The sequence below is a fragment of the Cutaneotrichosporon cavernicola genome (assembly GCF_030864355.1).
Source record: "Cutaneotrichosporon cavernicola HIS019 DNA, chromosome: 1".
Classification (NCBI taxonomy): Eukaryota; Fungi; Basidiomycota; class Tremellomycetes; order Trichosporonales; family Trichosporonaceae; genus Cutaneotrichosporon; species Cutaneotrichosporon cavernicola.
This window is the reverse complement of record NC_083393.1, coordinates 1,778,680-1,801,102: the sequence shown is the minus strand read 5'-3', so window position 1 is coordinate 1,801,102 and position 22,423 is coordinate 1,778,680. Positions and strand designations below refer to the sequence as shown.

The following is a 22,423-nucleotide window of genomic DNA, read 5'->3' as shown; positions in this document are numbered from 1 at the left end:
CCAGACTAAGTGAATGCCTAACTGACATGCACCAGCCTACTAACTCTATCCATGAGCGTGCAACGCCTCATAGCAACCCCGGCCCCGGTCAGGCTCGACTTCCGGTCCTGCAGCTGACCGAGCCACCCGAATCAGACTTCCATTATTGGGCACTCGACAAGGCTGCGGGGATCAAGATGGAGGTTGCGCACCGCGGGATGACTGTCAACTACTCTGTACTCACATCTCCCATGCCAAATATGTATTGGGGCAGAAAACTGCACCTCTATTCAGAGCTACACACTCATATTCCAATCGACTTAAGCGGCCAGGGTAAGTCACAGGCGCGATCCAGGATGGAGAGGCGCCTCCTGCGCTGCACATGTCAGTGCCGGACTTCTCATGGCCTACCCTTGACAGCACGCAAGCTGGCACGAAAGGTATTCTCCACTCCGGCAATGTCTACGCCAACCGACCCGTTGGCGCCTAGAGCGCGGCGCATGGGCACAGCGCGGATGAAGGCCCAGACGTAAGCGATGGGAAGCCCGACGACAAGGTCGGGGGACCAGTTGGCGACGTCGACTTTGGTCAGCTTGCTTACACACACCCCGTTTACTGTCCGCAAGACTAAACTCCTCCGCCATGCGCGACACGCACAGCGTGGCGAGGTCCTCGTCGTCGAGTAAGGTAGCGACGCGGAACATGCCTGCAAGGTGACGAGACTTCTCCCCACGCCGGTCGACGAGGTTATGGATGTACGAGACGATAAGAGCGTAAGGGGTGGCGAACTCATGCTTACGGGCGAGCTTGAGCGTAGACAGGATGAGATTGTGGGAGGGCCACGCGTCGTCGTCCCACGAAGGAAGGCGGTAGCCGTGGAGGATGTCCAGAAGGAGACGGACAGCATCAGAATGCTCGATAGCGGGTTCTTCGAGGTAGAACAAGGGGGTTGTGTCGTTGGGGAGCTGTGTGGCCTGGTGCCAGAGCGTGTTGCTGGTGTCAGCTGAGGACCAAAGACACTTGGCTGAGTTGGTAAGTACTAACCTGTGTCGGACCACGAATTCAGTGAGACCGAAAGCGATTTTGTCCGAGGTAATGACAATGTACTCGGCACCTACAGTGTCGTACTTGAGATCGGTGGTAAACGTGCTGGTGCCGTCGCAGTCGATAGGTGGGGAAGGTTGGTGCTGCTTGGCAGACATATTAATGAGTGAAGGGCGCTGACGCTTAGACATGAGTAAAGATGAGTGTGAGAGTTAGAGTGCGATGGACAAAGTCGAGGGAGATGGGGTGTATCCTTATAAGTGACATGTTGGTTGGGGAGGGAAGGTATCGAGGAAGGTGAGTAAAGCAGCGTAGTTGACATGACTGGTTTGCCTCCATCGATCGTATGTATGTTGTGTTTGATTCGCACAGGTCATGTGCCCCCATTATATCGCCCATGCATTCAGCTAGCAACCACTGAGAACCACACTCCTCAGTTGAGCTTGAGCTTGAGGTTGCGCTCAAAATCTCGATGTTACATGAGGGTAGTGCGGTCAACGACAACTACAACTACTGTACAACGACACGGACACCGACAATGGGGTGATGCGCCAGCTACGCGTCCATGGTGCATGGTGGAACTCGTAGCTCTGGTCACGCGAGATGTGTATGACAGTCTCCCGCCCTCTGGCACGCTGCACAGTGTAATGGACGACATAGAAGGTCGGGATGAACGAGCGAGATGGGGCAAAACGCATGGCAAGTGGTGACCAGCAAGGCGATAACGGCGGGGATTGCATATCACAGAAAGGCCCTATCATCATTACAGGACTGGTAGACCTGGACTCGGATTGGCGCAAGAGAGGGTAAGCATAGTAGTAACAACGTAGTAACAACGTAAGAATGAGGTGAGGTGATCGAGATTGGATCATGTGTTTCACTGATTTCATTGACCAGCATGACCAGGAAACTGTTTAAAGAAAGCCTAGAGCCTAGAGCCAAAGCCTCAAAGTCTTGTGAACCCTTGTTAGATTGAGCGGCCCGACTGGGTATCCCGACTGGGTATCCATGCAACTTGGCATATTGGCATGTTACATGTGGCCATGTTCAAGTCAACGTAGGTCCGAGCGGCCTGAGTCATTCACCTGACCCTGAGACCTTGAATGAATACCCTCGGCAGATCATCTTGGCAGGCACTACATTCGGCAACAGTCCGACTTATCACCAGGCAGCTGCTAAGTCGATATAGTCAAGACTCAGTCTCAGTCCTAAAGAGTCTTGGTCAACTTGCCAACCTGTAACTTGTAACCACGCGCACCGCGCAGCAATGGTCCGAAATGGACCTCGTTGTCAGATTTCATAACCCCAGTATCCTCGGTTCCTGGATAATTCGGCAACGCGACTGCGGCGCAGACATGTCGGTTAGACCACAGTACCAGAGTCAAGCTCCGCTCCCTCCGCAAGTCTCTTCTTGGTGGATATGTGCATGCTGCAAGCTGCAAGCTGCAGCATACAGAATACTTGGCTGCTGAATGGTCACATGTAAAAGCTAATGTCTAGTCACCCTGAGCGCCACTAGGCAACTGGCCTGTCGAGCTGTTGGACCTGGAACAGACAGCCATGGCCATATGGTCGTCGGATCGCCAGGCGCTTTATGGACGCCATCCCCTGGCCCCTTGCTGATGTGCTTACCCTGCGCGCCATTCTACCTGCATGCATGTTCTCAAGGATTACTGTAATGTAATAACCGTGCCAGATGCGCAGAAACCTACTGTCTTGAAGCCGCAGCAGGTCGGCAGGTCAGCAGGTTAGTAGAGAATGAGTGGCCGCCTCGAGGGAATTGTGAGGCAGTAGTGCAATTCCCATGTGACCTTGGAATCCGACATTCTGCAGAATGTATAACTGACGTTTCTCGGCACGGTCAAATCGAATCCATCATCATCCTATCCCTTACTCCCCCTCCCCTTCCTTCCTTCCTTCCTTTTCTCCTACATCACTCTCCATCACATCCCACGCCCCACCTTGTTCATTAATCATTCCAGATCCTTTTCTCTCTCTCCTCTCTCCTCTCTCCTCTCTCCTCTCCACACCTTCCTCACTCATTGCGGCACCCGCTCATGACTGTCAATCGGCCACCTCAGCCACCAATTCCACGCGGGACCCTTCCCACCATCGCAACACCCACCGGGTCGCGCTCCCGTACAGCCAGCCCCGGCGACAGCCTCCAGACCGCAGACCTCTTGCTTCCCGAGACCGTTGTCGTCCCTCCCACACCCATAGCTGCATCACCTGCTAACTCTGGCCCACCCAACGTCTTTCCCAGCGCTCCCTTGTCCTCACTCCAACCCACTCCCGAGGAGACCGTGCAGTACGACTCGCCCGACGAGAACTCAGACATGGACGCGCCAACCGGTGGTTCACTATCAGGGGAGGCGCAGGCGGCACGTCCCCCGCTGCCGCCCCATGCCGTCCCGCTCCGCGTCGCGTCCACGCCTGTCCCTCGGTCCGAGAGCATGGCTTCGCATGGCAAGGAGAAGGAGAGCGACGACAGTGCCCTACTCCAATCACCGCCAACGTTTGTGCCCGTCGGCCTCACGGAATCATCCCCGCACCTCTTCTCGGCACAGCGCACACCGTCTCCATCGTCCCCGGGTCCATCCCAGTACCGCGAGAGGATCATGCGTAGCCACAAGCGTCATAGCTCGACGCACGTCGTGCGCGAGACCACCCTAGGCTTACAGCACCAGGACGACGAGGGAGCTCGCGTCGTCAACCAGTACAAGATCGGTCATGGCCTCGGATCGGGAGCATACGCGTCTGTCTTCCTCGGCATTGACGTTGGCGACGGAACGGAATACGTAAGTAGACCGCAGCGGTCCAAGATGTGTATGACAGGGCGATATCTGACAGTCAGGCGATCAAGGAGTTCTCCAAGTCGCGCTTGCAGAGACAGGCGCTCATGGAGCGCCAGGCGCAGATGGCGCGCGAGCGTCGCAACCGCCGTCCCCTCCGTCCCGGCCGTTTCCCTGCCGCGACAGAGCCCCCGCTGTCGGAACACACGGCCACCCTCGTAAACGACGAAATGCTCGAGAAGGACCCACTCGCCCTGATCCGACGCGAGGTTGCCGTGATGAAGAAACTTGAGTGAGTTTTCCGCACGCGCATCGTATTCCTTGCTGACCGCCAGCCACCCAAACGTACGTCGCTCTACGTCACCCAGCCACGCTGACCGCAGCTCACCAAGCTCTATGAGGCGATCTCGGTACCGAACGCCGACGGACTGTTTCTTGTTCTGGAATATCTTCCCGGTGGTGTGCTCATGAAGGTCGAACCGGGGTACGAACCCACCAACGAGAAGCCGCCGTTCACAGAAGACGAAGCGCGCGAGTACTTCCGCCAGATCTGCCTGGGCCTCGAGTACCTACACGCGAACGGCATTGCACACCGTGACATCAAACCTGACAACATCCTGTTTACCAAGGAGCGCGACATGGTTAAGCTGGCCGACTTTGGTGTCTCCGAGATGTTCCAAGGGGACGACACGATCAAGGCAACAGGCGGGAGTCCCGCTTTCCTTAGCCCCGAGAGTTTCAATGGTGAGTTTCCATGGGTATGGCGTTGAGGCGTTGAGGCGTTCTTCGCAGCCACTGACGTCAGCCAACACTGGCGAAGTCCATGGCAAGGCGGTCGACATATGGGCGCTGGGTGTGACATTATACTGCATGCTGCGTGGCAAGTTGCCGTTCAACGTCGCCAACGCGGTAGACCTCATGTGGATGGTCCGCGAGAAGGAGTGAGCATGGGCGACGGGGCCGTGGGCGACACTGACGTCAGACCGGAGATCCCTGATGAGTGGCACCGCGACCTCAAGACCTTGATGAGGGGAATGTTGCGCAAAGACCCCAATCAGCGGTTCACCATGACCGAGATCCGCGTGAGTAGACGTGGGCGAGGTAGCAGCTGACATGTAGGAGAACTCGTGGGTCAATGCCTGGGGTCAGCAGCCCATGCGGAGTGTCGAGGACAACCTGTTCTACTATGGCAACGTGTTCGAGGAGCCGACCGAGGAGGAAGTCGACAACGCGCTCATCTCGCTCAGATCGGTTTTCACCGTCGTACGCGCGGTGCACAAGATGCGGCGCGCCGTTGGCCTCCGGCAGATGTCGGTCATGCACGAGGCGCGGACGGGCTTATCGCCGAGCGACGGCGACGTATCGTTGACGTCCGGCTCGATGGACTCGTATACCCTACCAGACGCCGTGACTGGTGTGCAGACACCGCTGGAGATGTCCGAGGACGAGGGGGCCACGATTGTGTCCTCCCCCGAGCGGGACGACACGCCAGAGCCGCCTGCCAACAACAAGAAGAAGCCAGTCGGCTGGGCGCGCCTACGGCCACTCAAGACCGACCTTGCGCGGGGGACTGGACGCAAGGGCCCGGCCAAGACCATGCCGAACCCCGCGCCGCGGGAGCTCGCGGAGGAGCCCGAGGGAATCGCGGCGTCGCCCATCGAGGTCGGTTCCCCGACGTGCATGTCGCCAGTGGAGGTGGCTTCGCCTGCTGACGTGCACGATTCACCGAACCTCATCGCCGAATCTCCGGTCCTCATGGCCGACTCGCCCGTCGAGCACGACTCGCCACTCATGCTCGCGGACTCGCCTGTGATGGCCGACTCGCCTGTGATGGCTGACTCGCCAGTGATGGCCGACTCGCCTGTGATGGCCGACTCTCCCGTTATGGCCGACTCTCCTCTCATGGCCGACTCCCCTGTGCTCTTAGCCGAGTCGCCCGACGCGACGACCCCGCCTCCAACCATCACGCCGTCACAGATGACGCCCGTGAGCAGCAAGATCGTGCCCGCTATCGAACCTCTATCTCTCGACGCAACTCCGACGCAGCGCACTCGCTCGGATCACACAGGCGGTACCGTCTCCCCACAGCAGTTGTGATACACGACACGACACAACAAACATTTTTCTCTTGCACATCATCGCATCGCCCGGGCGGCGACCCATTACCTGTATCCACTTATGTTAGCACGACCTGTACGAATGCATTACGCCCCAATAAATACACGCAGACGCTGTTTATACACTAGCATTGTTTCCTAGCGAGCATGCAGGTACATGTACCTCGAACGTCCCGGCGGCCGAAACACCATGTCGAACATGGCTCCATTCTCAACTGTACACCCCTCCTACTCAAGAAGAGCAAATAGCATGTGCATGCACATGTACATGTGTACTTCGATGTGTCTCAATTACTCCAGTCTAGGATCTACGAGTTATTCCCACCACTAGCAGCCGCCATGCTACTGTTAGCCCCCGTCGTCCCGAGGATCCCGTCAATAAGTGTATTCCAATACTCGTCGCTATTCTCTCCCGGATCACCCAGCGCAGTCCCATCAAGTCCCGCGGGTGGGAACGCAAACGAGCTCTCGACGCTGGGCGCACTAGTGAGCGTCTCATCCGCGTGTGGCCAAACAAAACCGCCCATCGGAACGGGAGTCGGGGCATTGAGGTTTGGCGTCGCGGGAAACGAGGCTGGCACAAGCGCCATCCCCCCAAGACCGGCCATGAGGTAATTGACTCCTGGGGGTTCGACTGCTAGCGCTGGCCCACCAATACCCCCGCCGGCAAGGGACGCGTTCGCACTCAGCCACTGGTCGAGGAGGCGCTGGGAGTGGTCCTCTTCGTGCGCGCTGGGCGACTGCATCGCATTGGGCGGCGCGAAGCGCGCCCACGGAGTGGGAGGGGGTTGGCGGCGGCCTGGGCCTGGACCAGGTGAAGGCGTGGGAACCGGCGTGCCGAAACCCGGTTCCATCAATTCGCCCTGGCGCAGAGCTAAGAGGAGAGTGACAGAGTCCTTGTCCTGTGCGTTCAACTCGCCGGGCGCCATCGTGTCCTCGAAAATCTGGGCTGCGCGCCGACTCAACGTGTGTACGATCTGGACTTCTTTGCGCGTCGTTTCGTCTAGCCCCGCCATCTCGGTCCACGGGTGCTGTTCTAGGAAGGTGGTGAGAATGCGGCGCATCTGGTCGGCATCTGGGCCGCGGGGGTCGATGATGGCTGAAATGCCAGCAATCATTGCACTGTTGAACATTTTGAATTGGCCGGTTATCGCGAACAGCTTGAAGTCGGGCACTTCGCGTTGGAAGTCCTGCCGGATCTGGAAGTCGATCTTGGCACTTTCGAAGCATGCTGTTCGGCTGGCGGCGTAGCGATTGCTGCTGAGGCGACGGAGGAGCCATGGACGCTGACATTAGTTGTGTGAATGGAAAGTGCCACATTCGCGCCACTTACATGTAAAATAATCGTTGTTACGAGCACCTCGGTCAGGAGCATGAATCGGTGTACTGGCAGCCAGTAGTACTCTGGCCCGTCAGTAATTATAGCGGAGGGAGAACATGGACATACGCTTGTCGAGCCTCTTGTCGGCATCGCGCATGCGGAAGTGCGGGGGAAGATGGTTGGTGAACTGATCCAGCTCGTCCTGCAGACGCTGCACGTCGGCGTATTGCGCAGGCTCATTGAGCTTCTGGAAGTGGTGCACAATCCGCCCAATGATGCTACTGAGGTTACGCCGCAGGATGAGGAATGTGGCAGTGGTCGGCTCTGATAACGGACGCGCCTGTGGCGCTGGGCCAGGCGGGTTGTTTGGCCCAATCTTGAATTCGGAGAGGTCAATGTTGGACGGCGGCAGCGTGTCCGTGTACGCGTCGCCGATGCTCGGCGGTCGCCCGAGGATGAGCGAGTACAGCCGGTCCGCGTGGTACAGGTAACTCCACAGTCTGCGGCGGTATTCAGTCTGGAATGGGTCGAGACCTAGTTTTGAGCCGTCGCGGTGCAGCCCGATCGCCTGTGCCGTGCGCAATGACGCTCCGAGCTGAGACCAACATTCTGTCAGCCGGCGATCGTGGATTTGTACAAGGTAGATGGCGCTCAGGAGACGCGTGAGCACGAGCTCGATCGACTCGGACTCGAGCGCTGTCGCAATCAAGATACTCCGTCGCGCTGCCGTCAGCTTTATCTACATTCACAAACTGACAGCTCCAGTACATCCTCAAACTCGAGATCTTCCGCGTCTGGTCGTCGCCCGCCCAGTGATCTGGAGCTAGACGCACAGCCATCGCGAGCACGATGAACACAAGCGGAAGCGCTCTCAGGTTTGCAGGGTCCACACTCCTCTTTTTCGAGTACAGGTCCTCATACGCTATCGTCAGTCATATCCTACACATTGCCCAGTCAGTTCTCGGCCACGCACAGGTCCGGAAGAGGCGCTCGTCAATAGGGTACCGCACGAGATTCAGGTGCTGGAAATACCAGTCAATCACCCTATCCGCGAATGGCTTCGGCGGCAGCTCCTGGATAAGTTCCTGGACCTGGTGTCAGCTGGTCTCACTTGCAAGCAATTGAGTAAAAATTATTCCGCAGGCAAAATTTGAATTCTAGACGATGGCACCCACCTTGTGTGGGCTGACGCCACAGTCACGGATCAGCTGCTGCAGGTTCTCGGCTGGTGTTCCGTGCACGTCTAGGCGCATGGTAATATTCTCGTCGATGCGCATGCCCTCGGGCACGCCACTGTGGGATCAGCTTGAGACAGGCACGCCGCACTGCCACCTAGGTTACTCACCCTTCCAATTCGCCCAGCCAACCCTTACCGACGCGCGCCTCCTCGTCTGCCGTGCCACCGCGCTCCATCGTTTCGATGTCTTCTGGCGGGATCGGCTGCGGCTCATTTAGCCCCGCAGTGCGAATGGGCACCGGTGGCCCCAGAGCCAACTTGTGCGGCACGAGGGGGCTCGCTGGTGTGGACGGGGTTGAATTCACAAATCGCTGGAAGGTGGACGCTGCCGTCAGCCATCCAGTCCGGTCCGGGCTTCCGCAGACCAGCCAATTACAACGCACAACTGAGCCATTCTCGAACAGCCTGATACCCGCCCACACCGGGGTTGTGGCGGACGAGCACAGAAAGGACATTTTCCATACGCTCCAGGCGGTCTGTCGTGGCCTGATCGAGCTGGTGCGTCGAGCTACTCGGTACAGGGGTATATGGGACCTGGGGTTCAGTATGGATGCATGCATGGGCATGGTGAGGGTGAGGGTGAGTTGCCGCGGCACAAGTCACCGGTCAAGTTGAACTCACACATAATTCAGGGACTTTGCGTGCTACGAGAGGGGTCAGCATATTGTCATGCGGACTCAAGTGCCCGACTCTCCAGAGGTCATTGACCTTGTCTAGCGCGTGCGGGTACAGTAGACGCATTGGATTGTAATAAATTCTACTCACCGACACCTGGCGCGTTAGCGATGCATCACCTAGTAAACTCACAATGTTGACATGGATATTCGCGATTACACTGAAAGTGAGCACCAAGTCTAAATGGCTGGTTGTGTATGCCAAGACCCTGGACCAGGCCAACCAACCTTCTGCTTCCTCTTTGCACCTAGGATTAGAATGGAACGGGGGTACGATCAGGAAGTGGAATGTGGCAAAGGGGGGAAGGTTTTACGCACACTGAGCACAACTTAGGCTGACGCGCTTCTTCTTGCCAGAAATTGGGTCGGTAATGCTCTGAGGCCGGTCCATAAGTTTCCGCTCGGGGCGTGCGTCGCCTCCTGGTGCCGGAGCCAGTGGCCTCTTCGCCGGTCCGCTCACTGGACCAGGAGACGAGACGTGCGATAATGCGCTTGGGTTAAGAGCCGGGTAGCTGTCCTTGCGCTGCGGCTGGCTGGGGAGGAGCGGCCGGGACGAGCTCGCGATCGGGATGTTGGGCGAGCTCTGCCCCGAACTTGACATCTCGGGGCGGGGCGGACGGGAGTGCCAGGAGTGCCAGGTGGGTCAAACGCCAGACGGGGGCGCGTACTTGTACCCCGTGAATATAGAGGATGGGTTATCTGTTGTGTTGACGGGAGCAGGGAGCAGGGAATGAGTTTAGCAGCAGTCTAGAGGACGAGTTGTGGGAGGGAGGTTGATGCGAGATGTTAGTGTTGGGCGGGAGTAAAACGGTGAAAACCGGAGAGTGGGCGTTATCTGATAACTCTTTCGCCCGCCCAAACTGTTCCCCTCCCCCTCCCCTCCCCCTCCCCTCCCCCTCCCCATGCTAACCTTTTACTTTTACGGGCCTATTCGGCCGATTGAAATCATCACCTCCCCTAGAACTAATGCATACATTACATTACCTGAAGAGTCGCATTGACAATGACTCGCACGCACAACCCAAGGCGCACATACGGCCATACGACACCATTGCCCAGCATCCGTAGCCATCCTCATGCTCCACTCACACTCTTGGCGTCCACCCAGATCCGCCCAGCTGACTTGGGCTACGGGGCGCTACTGGGCAATCTGCCACACTTCTGCCTCCGTCAATTCGCCGAGCGGATCTCGGAATTGTCGTCATACCCCCCTCGAGCATCACTCGGCCACCGCCGCCGCTGCCGCTGCCGGGGTAGCCGCACGAGTTGGCAGCGCTGTCGTGTCCACTTGAGCGCTGATTTGCGTCCGGATCGATGCCGGGTAAAGCGTCGCAAACGTCAGGTATGATGTGTGGCCCCTCATCTCTTGTGACGGCTTGGTGAGCACCATCGACGACCACGCGATCTTCGGCTCGTCGTACAGCGCCTCGGGATCGTCCTCTGCAGTCTTCTCAGGGGCGAACTCGGGGTCATCGGGGCGCGACTTCTTCGCCTCAGGCTCAGGCACTTCGGGATCTGGGTGCTTGCGCTTCTCGCTCGTCTCAACCGCGTCTCCATCCACCATCATACCCTCTCCAGCGGCCGCTTCAGAGGCGGCCGCTGCCTCCTCCGCCTCGGCCGCCTCCTTGGCAAGGCGCACCTTTTCGCGTGCGTTGCGCATCTGGATCACGCGGCGCTCCTCCTTGCGCTTCTCATGTGACCGCAACCGCTGCGTAATGGAGGACACAGACTTCAGGTGGTGCGAGCCGGGTGGTGGAGGCATCATGAGGTCGTAGGTGCGCGTGAGGACCTCCTGGGTGGAAATGTCTGGCCGTCAGTTCTGATAGGTTCAAGCTAGCTCACCAGAGAAACCCTCGGCTCTAAGCGCGGTCACCGTCTTCAGCACCTGTTCCAGACATGGGCTGAAGCAGCAAATGCGGGTGATGACATTGGGCTGCCGTTAGCGCAAGATTCGGGATCGACTTACATTCAACACTTCGGGTGCGTGGGGAATCGCCTCCCATGGGGCTGGCAAGTCGAGGAAGACTGTCGTCAGCTTCAGAAAGCACCAAGTAAGCTCACTGGCTTCCGCATCCCGTACGTCACCGAACCCGTCCTTGCACACGTTGCGATGTTGCAGCTCAATGTTCTTCATCCCGTGCTCCACAAACTCCTCTCTGCTGTCAGCTAACACAGTCCTTACGAAAGCTCACCCAGCCTTCTCGAAACGTGACTTGTGGTACTCGAACGAGTGCACCTTCCCCCGCTGCCCAACAGTGCGGGACAACGAGTGCGTCATACTCCCACTTCCAGTTCCCGCTTCGATGACTTTGCCGCCAACGCGCACACCAAGCCGCATGGCGATGTATGCAATGTCGGTCATGTACAGGATCTGTGTGCGGTGCGGGAGCGACAGCGTCCACAGCTCGGGCGTGGGCCGTAGCAGGTGGATATACCCGCTCTGCGGTGGAGGCGAGTGCATCTGCCGTCAGCTCCCCGCCAATAACACGCCCTACCTTGGATCCAAACTTGATCCCGATCATCTCGTCGTGGACATACTTGCCAAACTTGTTATGGAACGTCTGGCCCTTTGTCACGGTAATGGCCGTCATGTTGTCGCGCGACTGAGGTAAGCTATGAGACAGAAGGGGCAGGTCACCATGAAGATGATAACAATGTCGCCCTCCTGGATGGCTTCGCGGGAATGGAACATGGGGTCCATGATCGTGGGAAGCTCTTTCGGCTCGTCTTTGGTGGCCAAGTGAGGTTGTATGTATTGCGTAAAAGTGGACGCGCACTTGTCAACTTTGTGGATAAGGATGGGAGATCAGGCACGACATTATGATGTGTCATTATGATTTTTGATTGATAAGATGACAGATCATTGAGAGTGGACGCGACGGTGGCGCAAAAGGCCCAAGTTACAGTTTGAGGGGCCCATGCCAAAGCTGACGTTCATCCATCTCATCACTCTTCCTTCTCACAAACATGACCATGGCCGCCCAGCATCCAGAGCTGCGCGCGCTCCTCCACTCGCTCGTAAACCCGAGCAGCAATGAGGCCTATGTTCGAGACCAGCAGCAGCTCACCGATCTGTTCAAGCAACCCGAGTTCTTCGTCGTTCTCCAGGGCTTTGCAGCCGACCACTCTCTCTCGCAGCAGGAGCGCCATCTCGCGAGTGTGATCACCGGCCGCGAGCTCAAGACGAAATGGCGCTCAAAGCTGGTTCCTGACAGTCGCAAGGGCGAGGTCCGCTCATGTCTCCTCTCATTCCTCGAGGAGCCTGACTTTGCGGTGCGTCACACGACCGGTTGCGGAGCTGATGGCAGATCGCGCGCCCGCAGCTCGGGTTGCTCGTCAGCATCGCACGCATAGAGCTCCCTCGCACCTTTACCGAACTTCCCGATCGCCTCCTCCAGCCTCTTGCGCAATGTGTCGCAGCACTGGAGGCAACTGGTGAGAACCCCCTCGATCCTGCCACCGCCACTGTGCTCCTTAACACGATGTGGACGATCAACGCCCTCGTCAAGGAGTGGCGTAGCGTCAAGATCCAGACAGGCGCGCTCGTCGTTCAGTCTCTCGAGCAGGTATTTGTCGGACCCCTCGGCAAGGTGCTCGAGATTTGGAGCGCGCGAGAGCGCGCAGGCTCCTCAGACTGGGTCGTCCACGAGGCGGGTCGGTACGCATTCAAGTGAGTTCACGTGAATAGGACAAACTGACAGTAGGACGCTCGCTCGTTTTTGCCAGTGGCATTGGGGCAAGGCCAAAAACCTGCAGTCCGCCAAGGGCCTCGAGCACGTAAGCTTCATTCTGTCAAAGTTCGCTGACGCCAGATCCGTCTCCTGCTCCGGCACTCGGTCGAGTTCGCGCCGATTATCCAGGACCACCGCCTGCGCCTCTGTGCACACGTACCCACGCCTACTCCACCTGAGTTCAACAAGCTCATGAAGTCGCTGGCGAAGCACCTCCGCGCCATTGGCAAGTGGTGGCGCTGGATGATCGGCACAGACGCCAAGAGCTGGTGCCAGCTCGAGGGCGCTACCGCCGGAGTTGGATGGTGGTGGAGCGCTGTCGGTGGCGTCATGGCCGGCAGTGATGGCGCGGTCTCCAATGACGGTGAGCTGCTCAGTTTGACAGACCCTGCTGACATCAGACTCCGACACGAACCCCTACCCCAAGCGCTTCCTCCTCCTCGGCATGCTCCTCTTCAAGGACATTCTTCCCATCCTCGCCCACGACCACCAGGACAGTGAGTTTAAATATGTGTCCACAACTCACTCAGTCTTCACCCCCGACTTCGTCCTCACAGCGCTCCACCTGTTGGTCGACAAGCTACTGCCACTCACATCGACCGATCTCGAGGCGCTTGAGGACGAGCCTGAAGAGTGGCTCGTCGCGGAGAATAACGACGGGGAGGCATGGGCGTTCGAGTTCCGAGTAGGTTCCGCAAGTGACTCAACTGACAACAGCCATGCGCTGAGCGCGTCCTGATCGCACTCAACAACGCTTGTCGCCACCTCCCGCCAGATCGCAAGCCTATCGACGCTGAGATGATCAAGATTCTCGGCGAGGCTGAAGGTGAGTTTATTTCGCCATGTTTCTAACTCGTGCAGCTCTTCCTCCCTCCGATCTACCAAACATCCTGCGCAAGGAGGCCGTGTATTGCGCCATGGGTCGCTTAAGCCGCTCCCTCGCGACGTACAGCCAGGGTCATACCGGCCAAGGTATCGACTTCAACGCCTTCCTCCATGGCATAGGCTCGTGGCTCGGTCAGGGACAGCCTCTGTGAGTGCAGCTGAGCAATACTGTGTTGATAGCTGCTAATGGCAGCCACCGCATCCTCAAGCGTCGAGTCGCTTGGCTCATTGGCCAGTGGGTGGGCTCGGATGAGGAGTGTGCCAAGCTCCCTCTCGTCTGGGAGATCCTTCTCCACCTCCTCACAGAACGTGGCGAGGCGACCGACATGGCCGTCAACCTCACCGCGGCGATTTCTGTGAAGGAGTGTGTTGACGTGAGTTACGGCATTCATATTGCAAACTGACAGCAGCTGTGGGAGCTCGAGGTCGCGTACTTCGTCCCGTACATTGAGAAGTCGGTGCAGGGGCTAATCAAGCTCCTCGGTGAGGCCGCGACGTTAGACGGCAAGCGCTACGTGAATGACTCGCTGGGCGTCATCATTGAGCGCGTCGAGGACAAGATCCTGCCGTACCTTCCCACCATCGCTCAGGCCATCCCCGGCCTCTGGCAGAGCGCGACCGGCTTAGAGGGAGAGTGGCTGTTCAAGGCGTCTCTTGTCGTCCTGACAACCAAGATCGTTGCGGCTGCCAAGGAGTCGTCCGGCAACCTGATGGAGCTCGTCATCCCACTGATCCAGGAGAGTCTGCAGCCGCCTGCCAAGGACTTCTTCGAGGAGGACGGCATCATCCTGTGGCAGACTGCGCTCTGGAATGCCGCGTCACCATACCAGCCTACGCCGCAGACTGGCTTGATTTCCCTTGTCCCGGGTCTTATTGCGGCCGTTGGCGAGAACATGGACCTACTCCTCCGGCTTCTCCCGCTGCTCGACTCGTACATCCTCCTGGACGCGGCTGGGCTCGTTGAGCAGTTTGGCCTGGGCATCTGCCAGTCCCTGCTGAAGGCGATCGACACATCAGGCCGCATGCAGAGCAACGTGGTCGGCTGCCTTGCCACCCTCCAGACGCTCGTGCACGCAGGTCCGCTGCAGGCGCTCGCTCCTGCCCTCCTCGACTCAGGGCTCTACAACAGGATCCTGACGGCTCTCGAAGATGACAAGGCATCCGGCACCATCCTCGCCGGCTACCTTGGCATCCTATCACGCATCGCGATCCGGGACCAAGCCCTCTTCTTCCAGCTTGCGCAGGAGCAGGCGCGCCGCAACGGCCGCGACCCCCACAAGCAGCTCGAGGAGATCTTCGACGCCATGTGGCGCAACTTTGACTATGTCGGAGAGAGCCGCGCACGCAAGGCTGTGGCGATGGGCTGCGGTGCCCTCCTCACGACGGGCCACACCGAGGCTCTCGACCGCCTCGACGGCGAGTTCAGTGAGTGTGCGAGTCCAGCTGGACCACCATGAGTAGCAGCTGATTGCAGTGAACATGTTCCTCGACGTGCTTGGCGAGCTGCAGCCGGCCGAAGGCAACGGGCCAGAGTGAGTCCTCAGTTGATTGCTTTTCAGAGAGCTGACACCAGAACTACCGTCAACCACTGGAGTGCGGACAACTCGGTCATCTGGGGCGACATCCAGCACACGCCCGAGGGGGTGCGCCGCAAGGCGCTCGAGGACGCCGATCCGGCCTACGCTGTGCCGCTGCGCGGCTTCGTGGTGGACGTACTTACGCGCGCCCAGAATGTCGGCCTGGGGCCGTACTGGGATAAGGCGGATGCAGGGACCAAGAACAGCCTGCAAAAGTTCCTCCAGTAGGAGTCCTTGCAGTCGAGCGCGAGGGTGGCGGCGTCGGAGCGAATGAGGCGAACAGAGTACACCCATAGAATATCCTGTAGACTATTACTTAGCATTGATCATACCTTCTGCATGGCCTGTATGGCAAGGGCGCGGCGCGGGTCATCGTCATGGCGTCCTCGACTCGCATCTGAGGCGCAATCTGGCTCACTGCGCCTCGATTCTCAACTCGCACCGATACGCCCTCGCGTGCCCCGGTCTACACTTGCCACTACTCACGCTCTCTCATCATCTTGTCCACATATCCACATCTCAACATCTCCACCACATTCTCCTCACATTAGGCACCATGAGCGAGATCGAGATGGACGTCGGCGTCGACGCGGACCCTCCATCGCCAGTCCTCCACAGCGTCATTCCGAGTGTGTTCGCCGACCGCACCGGCGTCGCCAACTTGAACCTCTTCCAGACCCAATACCTGGCGTCAATCCCCAACCCTTCCCTTCCCAGCCCCTCGGCCTCCTACCCCGCTCACCCACCGACCCCACCCCAAGCCCGCGCGTTTCGATGTGCCGACTGTCGCCGCCGTTTCCCGACCTACGACTTGTGGCAAGCGCACCGTACCAAGTATTTCGGTACACCTCTTACTGGGCGAGCTGACGACAGGCCAATGTGGGCGAATTCGGAAAGGCCGACGCCGCGACCGCGACCGCGACAGTCCGCGCACGATGGTGAATCGCGAACGGCCGTACGCCTTGGCCCCATCCCACCTGGACGTCGTCACGCGTAGCGCCGACAACCATGAGAATAGTCGACGGATACCCCTGTTCCTCCCCGCCGACCCTCATCTGGATCACGACTCGGACAGCGATGAGGTTATCTGGCTCGACGACCACGGCGACGCCGTGCCCCATGTTGGCCTCCCAATCCAGAGCGCGAAAGCCGAGCCACAGTCGGACGACGAGTTGCGTGATATCCACGAGGTGGGTGCGCCGACGCCAGAGGAGCCGCCTCGGCGATACGAGCCGGGGCGAGGAAAAGGCGGAAAAGGGCGAAAGGGCCACTGTAAATGCCATGATTGCCCGCGACACGTTGAGGAGCATAAGAGCAAGTCGAGCCAGAATGCGGGATCGAGCAAGCAAGCCCAGAGCCAGCACGGCCAGTCAAACCAGCACTGCCGGCACTCGCGGCCCAACTGCGCACAACAGCCCGAGTGCGATCATCACGCCCACTCTCATTCCAACGAGGGGGAGGGGGAGGACGAGGACGAGTCCAAGCCCCGCTACTCTGCGGTCGGGCGCGGGTCAAAGGTCCTTAGTGGGGAGGTGCGGGCCAACATCCTCGGTGAGTCCTCGCACGAATTTGCTGTTGCTGAGACACAAGCACTCATGCTCGGGCAGTATGGTGGGCGTACGGCTGGGCCTGGGGCCCATATCCGGACCGTTACGAATGGTGGGCTGGTTGGATGGGAGGCGATTACAGCTGCGGTTGGCGCGCGACCGCAGGACGCCGAGCGCGTGCGGCAGTGTGCGAAAGGATTCATGACGGATCTGCCCGCCATGATTAAGCGCGGTCGTTAGAGACGTTTGAGATTCTCCAACTTGTGTTCAGTATCGTACCATTTGACACCATGCAGTCTGGTGCAACAAGCAGTTTATCGCGCTCACCAATTCACCAACCGCTCACCAACAAGTCTAGCGTGAATATCTCATCAGTCTTATCAAACTACGGGACAGTCAACTGCCGCTACCGAAATGTCCGTGGAAGGGCGGGCTAAGCCCATGTCCGTGAGGGTCGTGGAGGAGGTCGTTCTAGTACCGTGCTGGCGCCTGGGGTCAGTTATGTCCACGACGCAAACTTACAGCTCCGGGAGGAAGGTTAGATTGGTGCGAGGACGAGGACACGGGGCTCGTCACACCGCGGCCCGATGAGTGGCGCTTGTGCTGCCGGGCGACTCGGCGAACAGGGTCAGCCGCCGAGACTGGTGCAACGCCTGGGTCGACGAGCGACACACCGCGCTGAGGCGCGGCCTGGCTGCGGGAAGGCCGGTACGTGTCGTGCTCCTCAGAAACACCGCCGCGGTGGTCCTGCGACATGCCGCCAGAGAGCATCGGCTGCTCCTCCTCAGAGTAGCCCACGCCGTAGCTCGCACTGCGGTTGTCGACGGGGCTGCGGCTGGGTCGGCCACCAGAGTACCCAGACTCGGACGAGATGATCGAGGGCTCACCGTGTCTCGGCAGACCGAGAGAAGCCATATCCCTGTCCTCGCCCGCAACTGGGCTCGCGACGTACTGCCCACCGTGCAGGTAGCCCTGCGCGTCGGCACGCAGCATGCCCTGCGACTCGGCCGTGTTGAAGCCCGACTGGTACGTCTCGGACGTCGACACCATCGAGTGGCGGTGGTTGATCCGGCTGTTGCCTGGCGAGTTGGACCGCAACGCCGCGCCGTACTCCGAGTCGTGTGAGGGGGTGCCCTCGCGCCAGCGGCGCTCACGCTCGAACTCGGCCCAGCGCTTCAACACAATGTCCGACGAATCAAACTCGCCATCCTTGTCACCGTGGCCCACTTCCTCCTTGGTCTCGCCTGCGACCTTACGAGTCTCACCCCAAGAGAAGTCGTCCATGTGCCAGAACGAGTAGGCGGGGAGGACAAAGTTCCAGACCGGGAGCGAGAGCAAGTACATGCACATCCAGCCGACGTAGACCATCTTGCGGGATGTGATGACAATGAGGAGACCAGGGAGACCAAGGATGAAGGCGAGCAGAATAAGTGAGACGGTGGGCGTCTGCTGCTTCTCGGGCTCGATGGCGGAGCGGATGGCCAGCGCAGCGACGTAGAGGGTGAACGTAATGGCAGCGGGAAGAACCAGTGTGCCGACAAGGTCCATGAAGACGACAAACTGCATGGAGAAGCAGAAAGTGCCGCAGAGGTCGCGGACAAGCATGAGCTCGAACAAGTTGTGAATGGTCGAGTTAATCCAGCGACGACGCTGCGAGAGAAGAATCTTGAACGTGTCGGGGACGATCGTCTTGCACACTGCCTGTGGGCACCAGACCATCTTGCGTTTGGGGAACGTCTTGAGCAAGAGCGTCGAAAGGTAACGGTCCTCGCCGAGAAGAAGAAGGTTCTTCTTGTGGAGCGTGTCGACAATGTTCTCCGAGTAGTGCTCGACAATGTCTGGGTTGTTGAGGACTGGAACCCAGTAGCCGGTCGCACCCTTGGGCGCCTTGATGCGATACATGGAGAAACAGCCAGGAAGACAGGTGACACCACCAAACACGGACTCAAAAGCCTTGGTCAGGTGGTGCGAGATGTAGTACTCGAAGACCTGGATCATGGTCACCCACGTCTCGCGCTTGTTGGCAATCTTGGTCTCGCCGCAGAGTCCCATGATCTCAGTGTCGTTGACCATGCACGCGTTCATGCGCGAGACCGAGTCCGGGTAGACCTTGGTGTCGGCGTCAACGCACAGCACCGTCTCGTACTTGTCGGGCGAGACACCGGTGCAGCGCCAAATGGCGTTGAAGAACTCGTACTGGAACGTCGTCATGCGCTCGTCAAACATGACCTTCTGGAGGAAGTCCATGAGCACAATCTGCGAGTCGCGCTTGCCACGGTTACCGGGCTTGGCGTCGTTGCGCTCGAGAGGGTTACCCGTCTTGGCGACGAGTACAATTGGCACGCGCTGCTGCTTGGATGGTTCGACCGTGTCATTGTCGTAGGCATAGAACCCGGCGTAGACCTTGGCCATGTTGTGACGCTTGTGGCCGTCCGCGATCGCAACGTACGAGTGGGCCTCGACCTCGTTCTCGGGTACGACGAGGTCCTTCATCATGCTGAGCACAATGTCGGGAGTGTACTGCTTGGAGCCAGAGCCTCGGACCATACCGTCACAGACCACCAGAATGAACTTGTGGCTGTTGGGGTAGTCGGTCGTCGCGAGCGAGTCCATAGTCGTGCGCAGACCATCAATGGACTCGGAGTATGCCGTCACCAGGCAGATGGTGTGGACGAGCGGGTAGCCGAACGGCTCAAAGTCAGGCGCGGGCTGGGGGATAACGTTGACGAGAGGGAACGGGCAGACCTCCTGAAGCGAAGCACGCGAGCCTTCAGCGCGGAACTGGAGCGAGGTCGAAGAACGCGAGCCGTGCAGCATGGGCGAGCCAGGGGGTGTGAGCTTGTTGCCGTAGAAGCTGGACGGCTGGCGGCGGGGGGTGTCGAAGGGGCTGCCGTAGCTAGTGTTTGGGCGCGAGTTGCTGACCATCATCGTATCCGCTTTGCTGAAACGTGATTGCTTCGGCAGGAAATGGCCCTTCTTGCCAGGACGAGGCGAACCGTCGCGCGCGTTGGGACGCATGTAACCAGGCGCTGCACGGTAGATGTCATCGGTCCAGTTCTCGATCTCCTCGGCACGCTTCATGCGGTCCTTGTAGCTCTCACCCTCAAAGTTGCCGATGCGCCAGCTCATGAACCATCCAAAGTAGAGCGCCATGAAGAACTTGATCATCACGGCGCCCAGGATGAACACGAGCGACACGTAGAGGACGATCTGCGACGCCACACAGCCGATGGTCATGCTGTCGACAAAGCCAACACGGATGATGTCGGTGAGACAGTCGCCGTACGGCTCCCAGCTCGCGCGGACGAACACCGAGGTGACGTCGCGCCCCTGGAACGTGTCATTGCCACCCTTGAGGGTGTTGAAGAAGGAAGGATACTTGACCAAATTGGGGTCGAGATAGTCAAGCAGACCAAAGTCAAGAACGGAGCTGCACATGTCAGCATGACTGGTCACAATCACAAAACCCAAAAACTCACCCCTTGTAGACCGCAAGGTTGCGATTCTGGACGGCGACCTGGTCCCAAGTGTAGTAGACGATACCATCAGCTGGCATCTTGCCGAGCTCCTGGCGGGCTGAGACAGAGAGGTGGCAGTTTGTACCACTCTCGGCGCCAGTCTTGTCGACAGGCTCAGTCATGTTCTGGGCGACGAGGCGGCAGGGGAAGTACCACGCCATGGTGTCACCAGGGCCCTTCATGTCCGAGGTCGCAGCAGGACCCGGGGTGAGAAGTCCACGACACTTCAGGTTCACCCTCTGGAACAGGAAACTCATGTCCTTGCCACCGGCCTGCCACTCGTCCATCCAGATCGGGCTGTTGGTGCCGTTGAACTCGCTGCCGGCGACAGCGGGGTGCTTCCAGTCCGCAAGGTCGTAGACGTAACCGTTATTCACAACCGAACCGTTGTTGACCTGGCCGCCCTTGACACGCAGTCCATGGTTCCCACAAACCACCTGGGTGAAGCCGAAGGTGATGAAACCGACAATAGCCATAAGACCAGCACAGATAGCGACAATGCCCATCTTCTCCCGGAACGCGCGCTGGGCCTCTGGCGTCTTTTTGCCGAACACGCCGGAGAGGATGAAGGGAGGGATCCAGCAGGTGATGACGAAGCAGTAGATCATCCAGCAGTCGACGGGGCCAGGAGCGATGCTGCTGCAGCAGCCCCGAGGCTTCTCTGGCGGAGGCGGAGGCGCCGAAGGCGCAACCTGCCTGGGGCGTGGGGCTGCGCGTGACGCCTTGCGGCGGATGGTGGCACCACGCTTAAACAGATTGAGGCCAGACTCGTTCGTCTCCTGGTCGCCCTCGCGGCCGAGCACAGATTTGCCGCGGCGGAGGCCCGACGCACCTCCTCTGTGAGGAGCGTACGGCTGGTTGCCAGTTGCTGGAAAGAGTCAGCATCGTCGAAGCAATGAACACATAAACGGAAAGTGCAACTCACCACTCGGGTGCACGCGGACGCTCTGGTCAGCCGCGTGCTGCTGGTAGTGATACAACCGATGGCCGGGCTCGATGCGCTCGCGCTCGGGGCGAACCATAGACTTCTTTCTCCGTACGTCGGCACCGCCTTGGGAGTAGGACCCCGAGGCGTAGCCGGATTCCTCGTAGCCCAAAGTCGGCACGGCATTCTCGTAGTGCTTTGACGAGTTGCCGCCCTTGGGAGGCGGACGGGGAGGCCCGCCTCCCCTGTCAAACGACACATTTGTATTGATTGGTGGGCGCGACATGTCGGGTCGATGTGTAACGCTGTGGTCGTCGTTGTGCCGGTTCTGCAGGTGTAATTGTTTGCAATGCCCTGAAGAAGCCGTTTATAGTTGCATGGTCCGTGTCGAGGGCAAGTTAAAGAGCGTAGGTCGAATCCAGAAAGGATGGGTGCAGTCGAGCAGCAGTTTAGCTGGGAAAGGGTCAGCAACAGCACAGCAAGAGATATGGGTGAGTGAGATGTGGGTGAAATGAAGGGAAGGCGTAGGCAGACGTAGATGGATCGAGATGTTGAGAGACACAAGGAGGAGGAGTAGATCGCATACTGCCACCTGACTTGACGACACAAGTGCGCCTGCCAAGATCCCAGTCCGTCCTATGTGTTCATCGACGACGTTGGCAGTGTGACTTGGTTTCACAGAGAGGGACGTTGCAATGTCTGTAATGATTTCGTGCTGGGAATTGGATAACAAAGCCAAGCGATGCGATGCACTATGCACCAACTTTGGTTTCCCAACCTAACTGGCACTGCTCGACATCTCGTGAGCAGTCAGCTAGCAGCTAGATTGCTCGATATAAATGTCGCAGTTAAGAGCACCCTCCATTCCCTGATGCCTAACAACCTCCCAAGCTGTGCGATCCAAGTCCGCCGGGATCATTCTCGAGTAACGTACCTATGCGAATCCTTTCTGTGCAAAGGACGTGACTCAGTGTTGGGATCGTTGTCGAGTCGAGTGTGCACGCTAACAACCGATGAAGGATGGGCTTGTTGAGCTGGTGAGAATGGGGATGGGATGGGATGGGATGGGATGGGAT

At 58.8% G+C, this 22,423-nt stretch overlaps 7 protein-coding genes across 7 annotated transcripts; 3 read left to right on the top strand and 4 right to left on the bottom strand.

Moving 5' to 3' along the window:
- Positions 1-379: 379 nt before the first annotated feature.
- Positions 380-1,181, bottom strand: CcaverHIS019_0106680 (uncharacterized protein; the record flags this gene model as incomplete). Its single annotated transcript, XM_060602877.1, has 3 exons — positions 380-561; positions 596-972; positions 1,024-1,181. The coding sequence occupies 3 exons, from the start codon at positions 1,179-1,181 to the stop codon at positions 380-382; spliced, it is 717 nt and encodes a 238-aa protein (XP_060453216.1).
- A 1,899-nt stretch (positions 1,182-3,080) lies between these two features.
- Positions 3,081-5,912, top strand: CcaverHIS019_0106670 (uncharacterized protein; the record flags this gene model as incomplete). The annotated part of the gene is made up of 7 exons (XM_060602866.1): positions 3,081-3,821; positions 3,878-4,107; positions 4,151-4,160; positions 4,199-4,559; positions 4,621-4,756; positions 4,798-4,897; positions 4,935-5,912. 7 exons carry the CDS (start codon positions 3,081-3,083, stop codon positions 5,910-5,912), a joined length of 2,556 nt encoding a protein of 851 aa, XP_060453215.1.
- Positions 5,913-6,240: 328 nt separating this feature from the next.
- On the bottom strand, positions 6,241-9,765 carry CcaverHIS019_0106660 (uncharacterized protein; the record flags this gene model as incomplete). Its single annotated transcript, XM_060602855.1, has 13 exons — positions 6,241-7,218; positions 7,266-7,336; positions 7,380-7,976; positions 8,011-8,175; positions 8,227-8,344; positions 8,429-8,546; positions 8,599-8,815; positions 8,874-9,024; positions 9,112-9,134; positions 9,256-9,261; positions 9,298-9,325; positions 9,393-9,412; positions 9,483-9,765. 13 exons carry the CDS (start codon positions 9,763-9,765, stop codon positions 6,241-6,243), a joined length of 2,775 nt encoding a protein of 924 aa, XP_060453214.1.
- Positions 9,766-10,383: 618 nt separating this feature from the next.
- On the bottom strand, positions 10,384-11,865 carry TRM61 (uncharacterized protein; the record flags this gene model as incomplete). Its single annotated transcript, XM_060602844.1, has 7 exons — positions 10,384-10,970; positions 11,007-11,097; positions 11,131-11,189; positions 11,226-11,320; positions 11,357-11,625; positions 11,660-11,767; positions 11,803-11,865. The coding sequence occupies 7 exons, from the start codon at positions 11,863-11,865 to the stop codon at positions 10,384-10,386; spliced, it is 1,272 nt and encodes a 423-aa protein (XP_060453213.1).
- A 266-nt stretch (positions 11,866-12,131) lies between these two features.
- Positions 12,132-15,585, top strand: KAP120 (uncharacterized protein; the record flags this gene model as incomplete). The annotated part of the gene is made up of 12 exons (XM_060602833.1): positions 12,132-12,437; positions 12,473-12,834; positions 12,869-12,941; positions 12,977-13,259; positions 13,297-13,392; positions 13,426-13,580; positions 13,613-13,721; positions 13,757-13,928; positions 13,974-14,154; positions 14,191-15,205; positions 15,255-15,312; positions 15,354-15,585. The coding sequence occupies 12 exons, from the start codon at positions 12,132-12,134 to the stop codon at positions 15,583-15,585; spliced, it is 3,042 nt and encodes a 1,013-aa protein (XP_060453212.1).
- Positions 15,586-15,913: 328 nt separating this feature from the next.
- CcaverHIS019_0106630 (uncharacterized protein) lies at positions 15,914-17,144 on the top strand (the record flags this gene model as incomplete). Its single annotated transcript, XM_060602822.1, has 3 exons — positions 15,914-16,199; positions 16,231-16,908; positions 16,948-17,144. The coding sequence occupies 3 exons, from the start codon at positions 15,914-15,916 to the stop codon at positions 17,142-17,144; spliced, it is 1,161 nt and encodes a 386-aa protein (XP_060453211.1).
- A 231-nt stretch (positions 17,145-17,375) lies between these two features.
- On the bottom strand, positions 17,376-21,633 carry CHS3 (uncharacterized protein; the record flags this gene model as incomplete). Its single annotated transcript, XM_060602811.1, has 4 exons — positions 17,376-17,393; positions 17,427-20,334; positions 20,384-21,290; positions 21,348-21,633. 4 exons carry the CDS (start codon positions 21,631-21,633, stop codon positions 17,376-17,378), a joined length of 4,119 nt encoding a protein of 1,372 aa, XP_060453210.1.
- Positions 21,634-22,423: the final 790 nt, after the last annotated feature.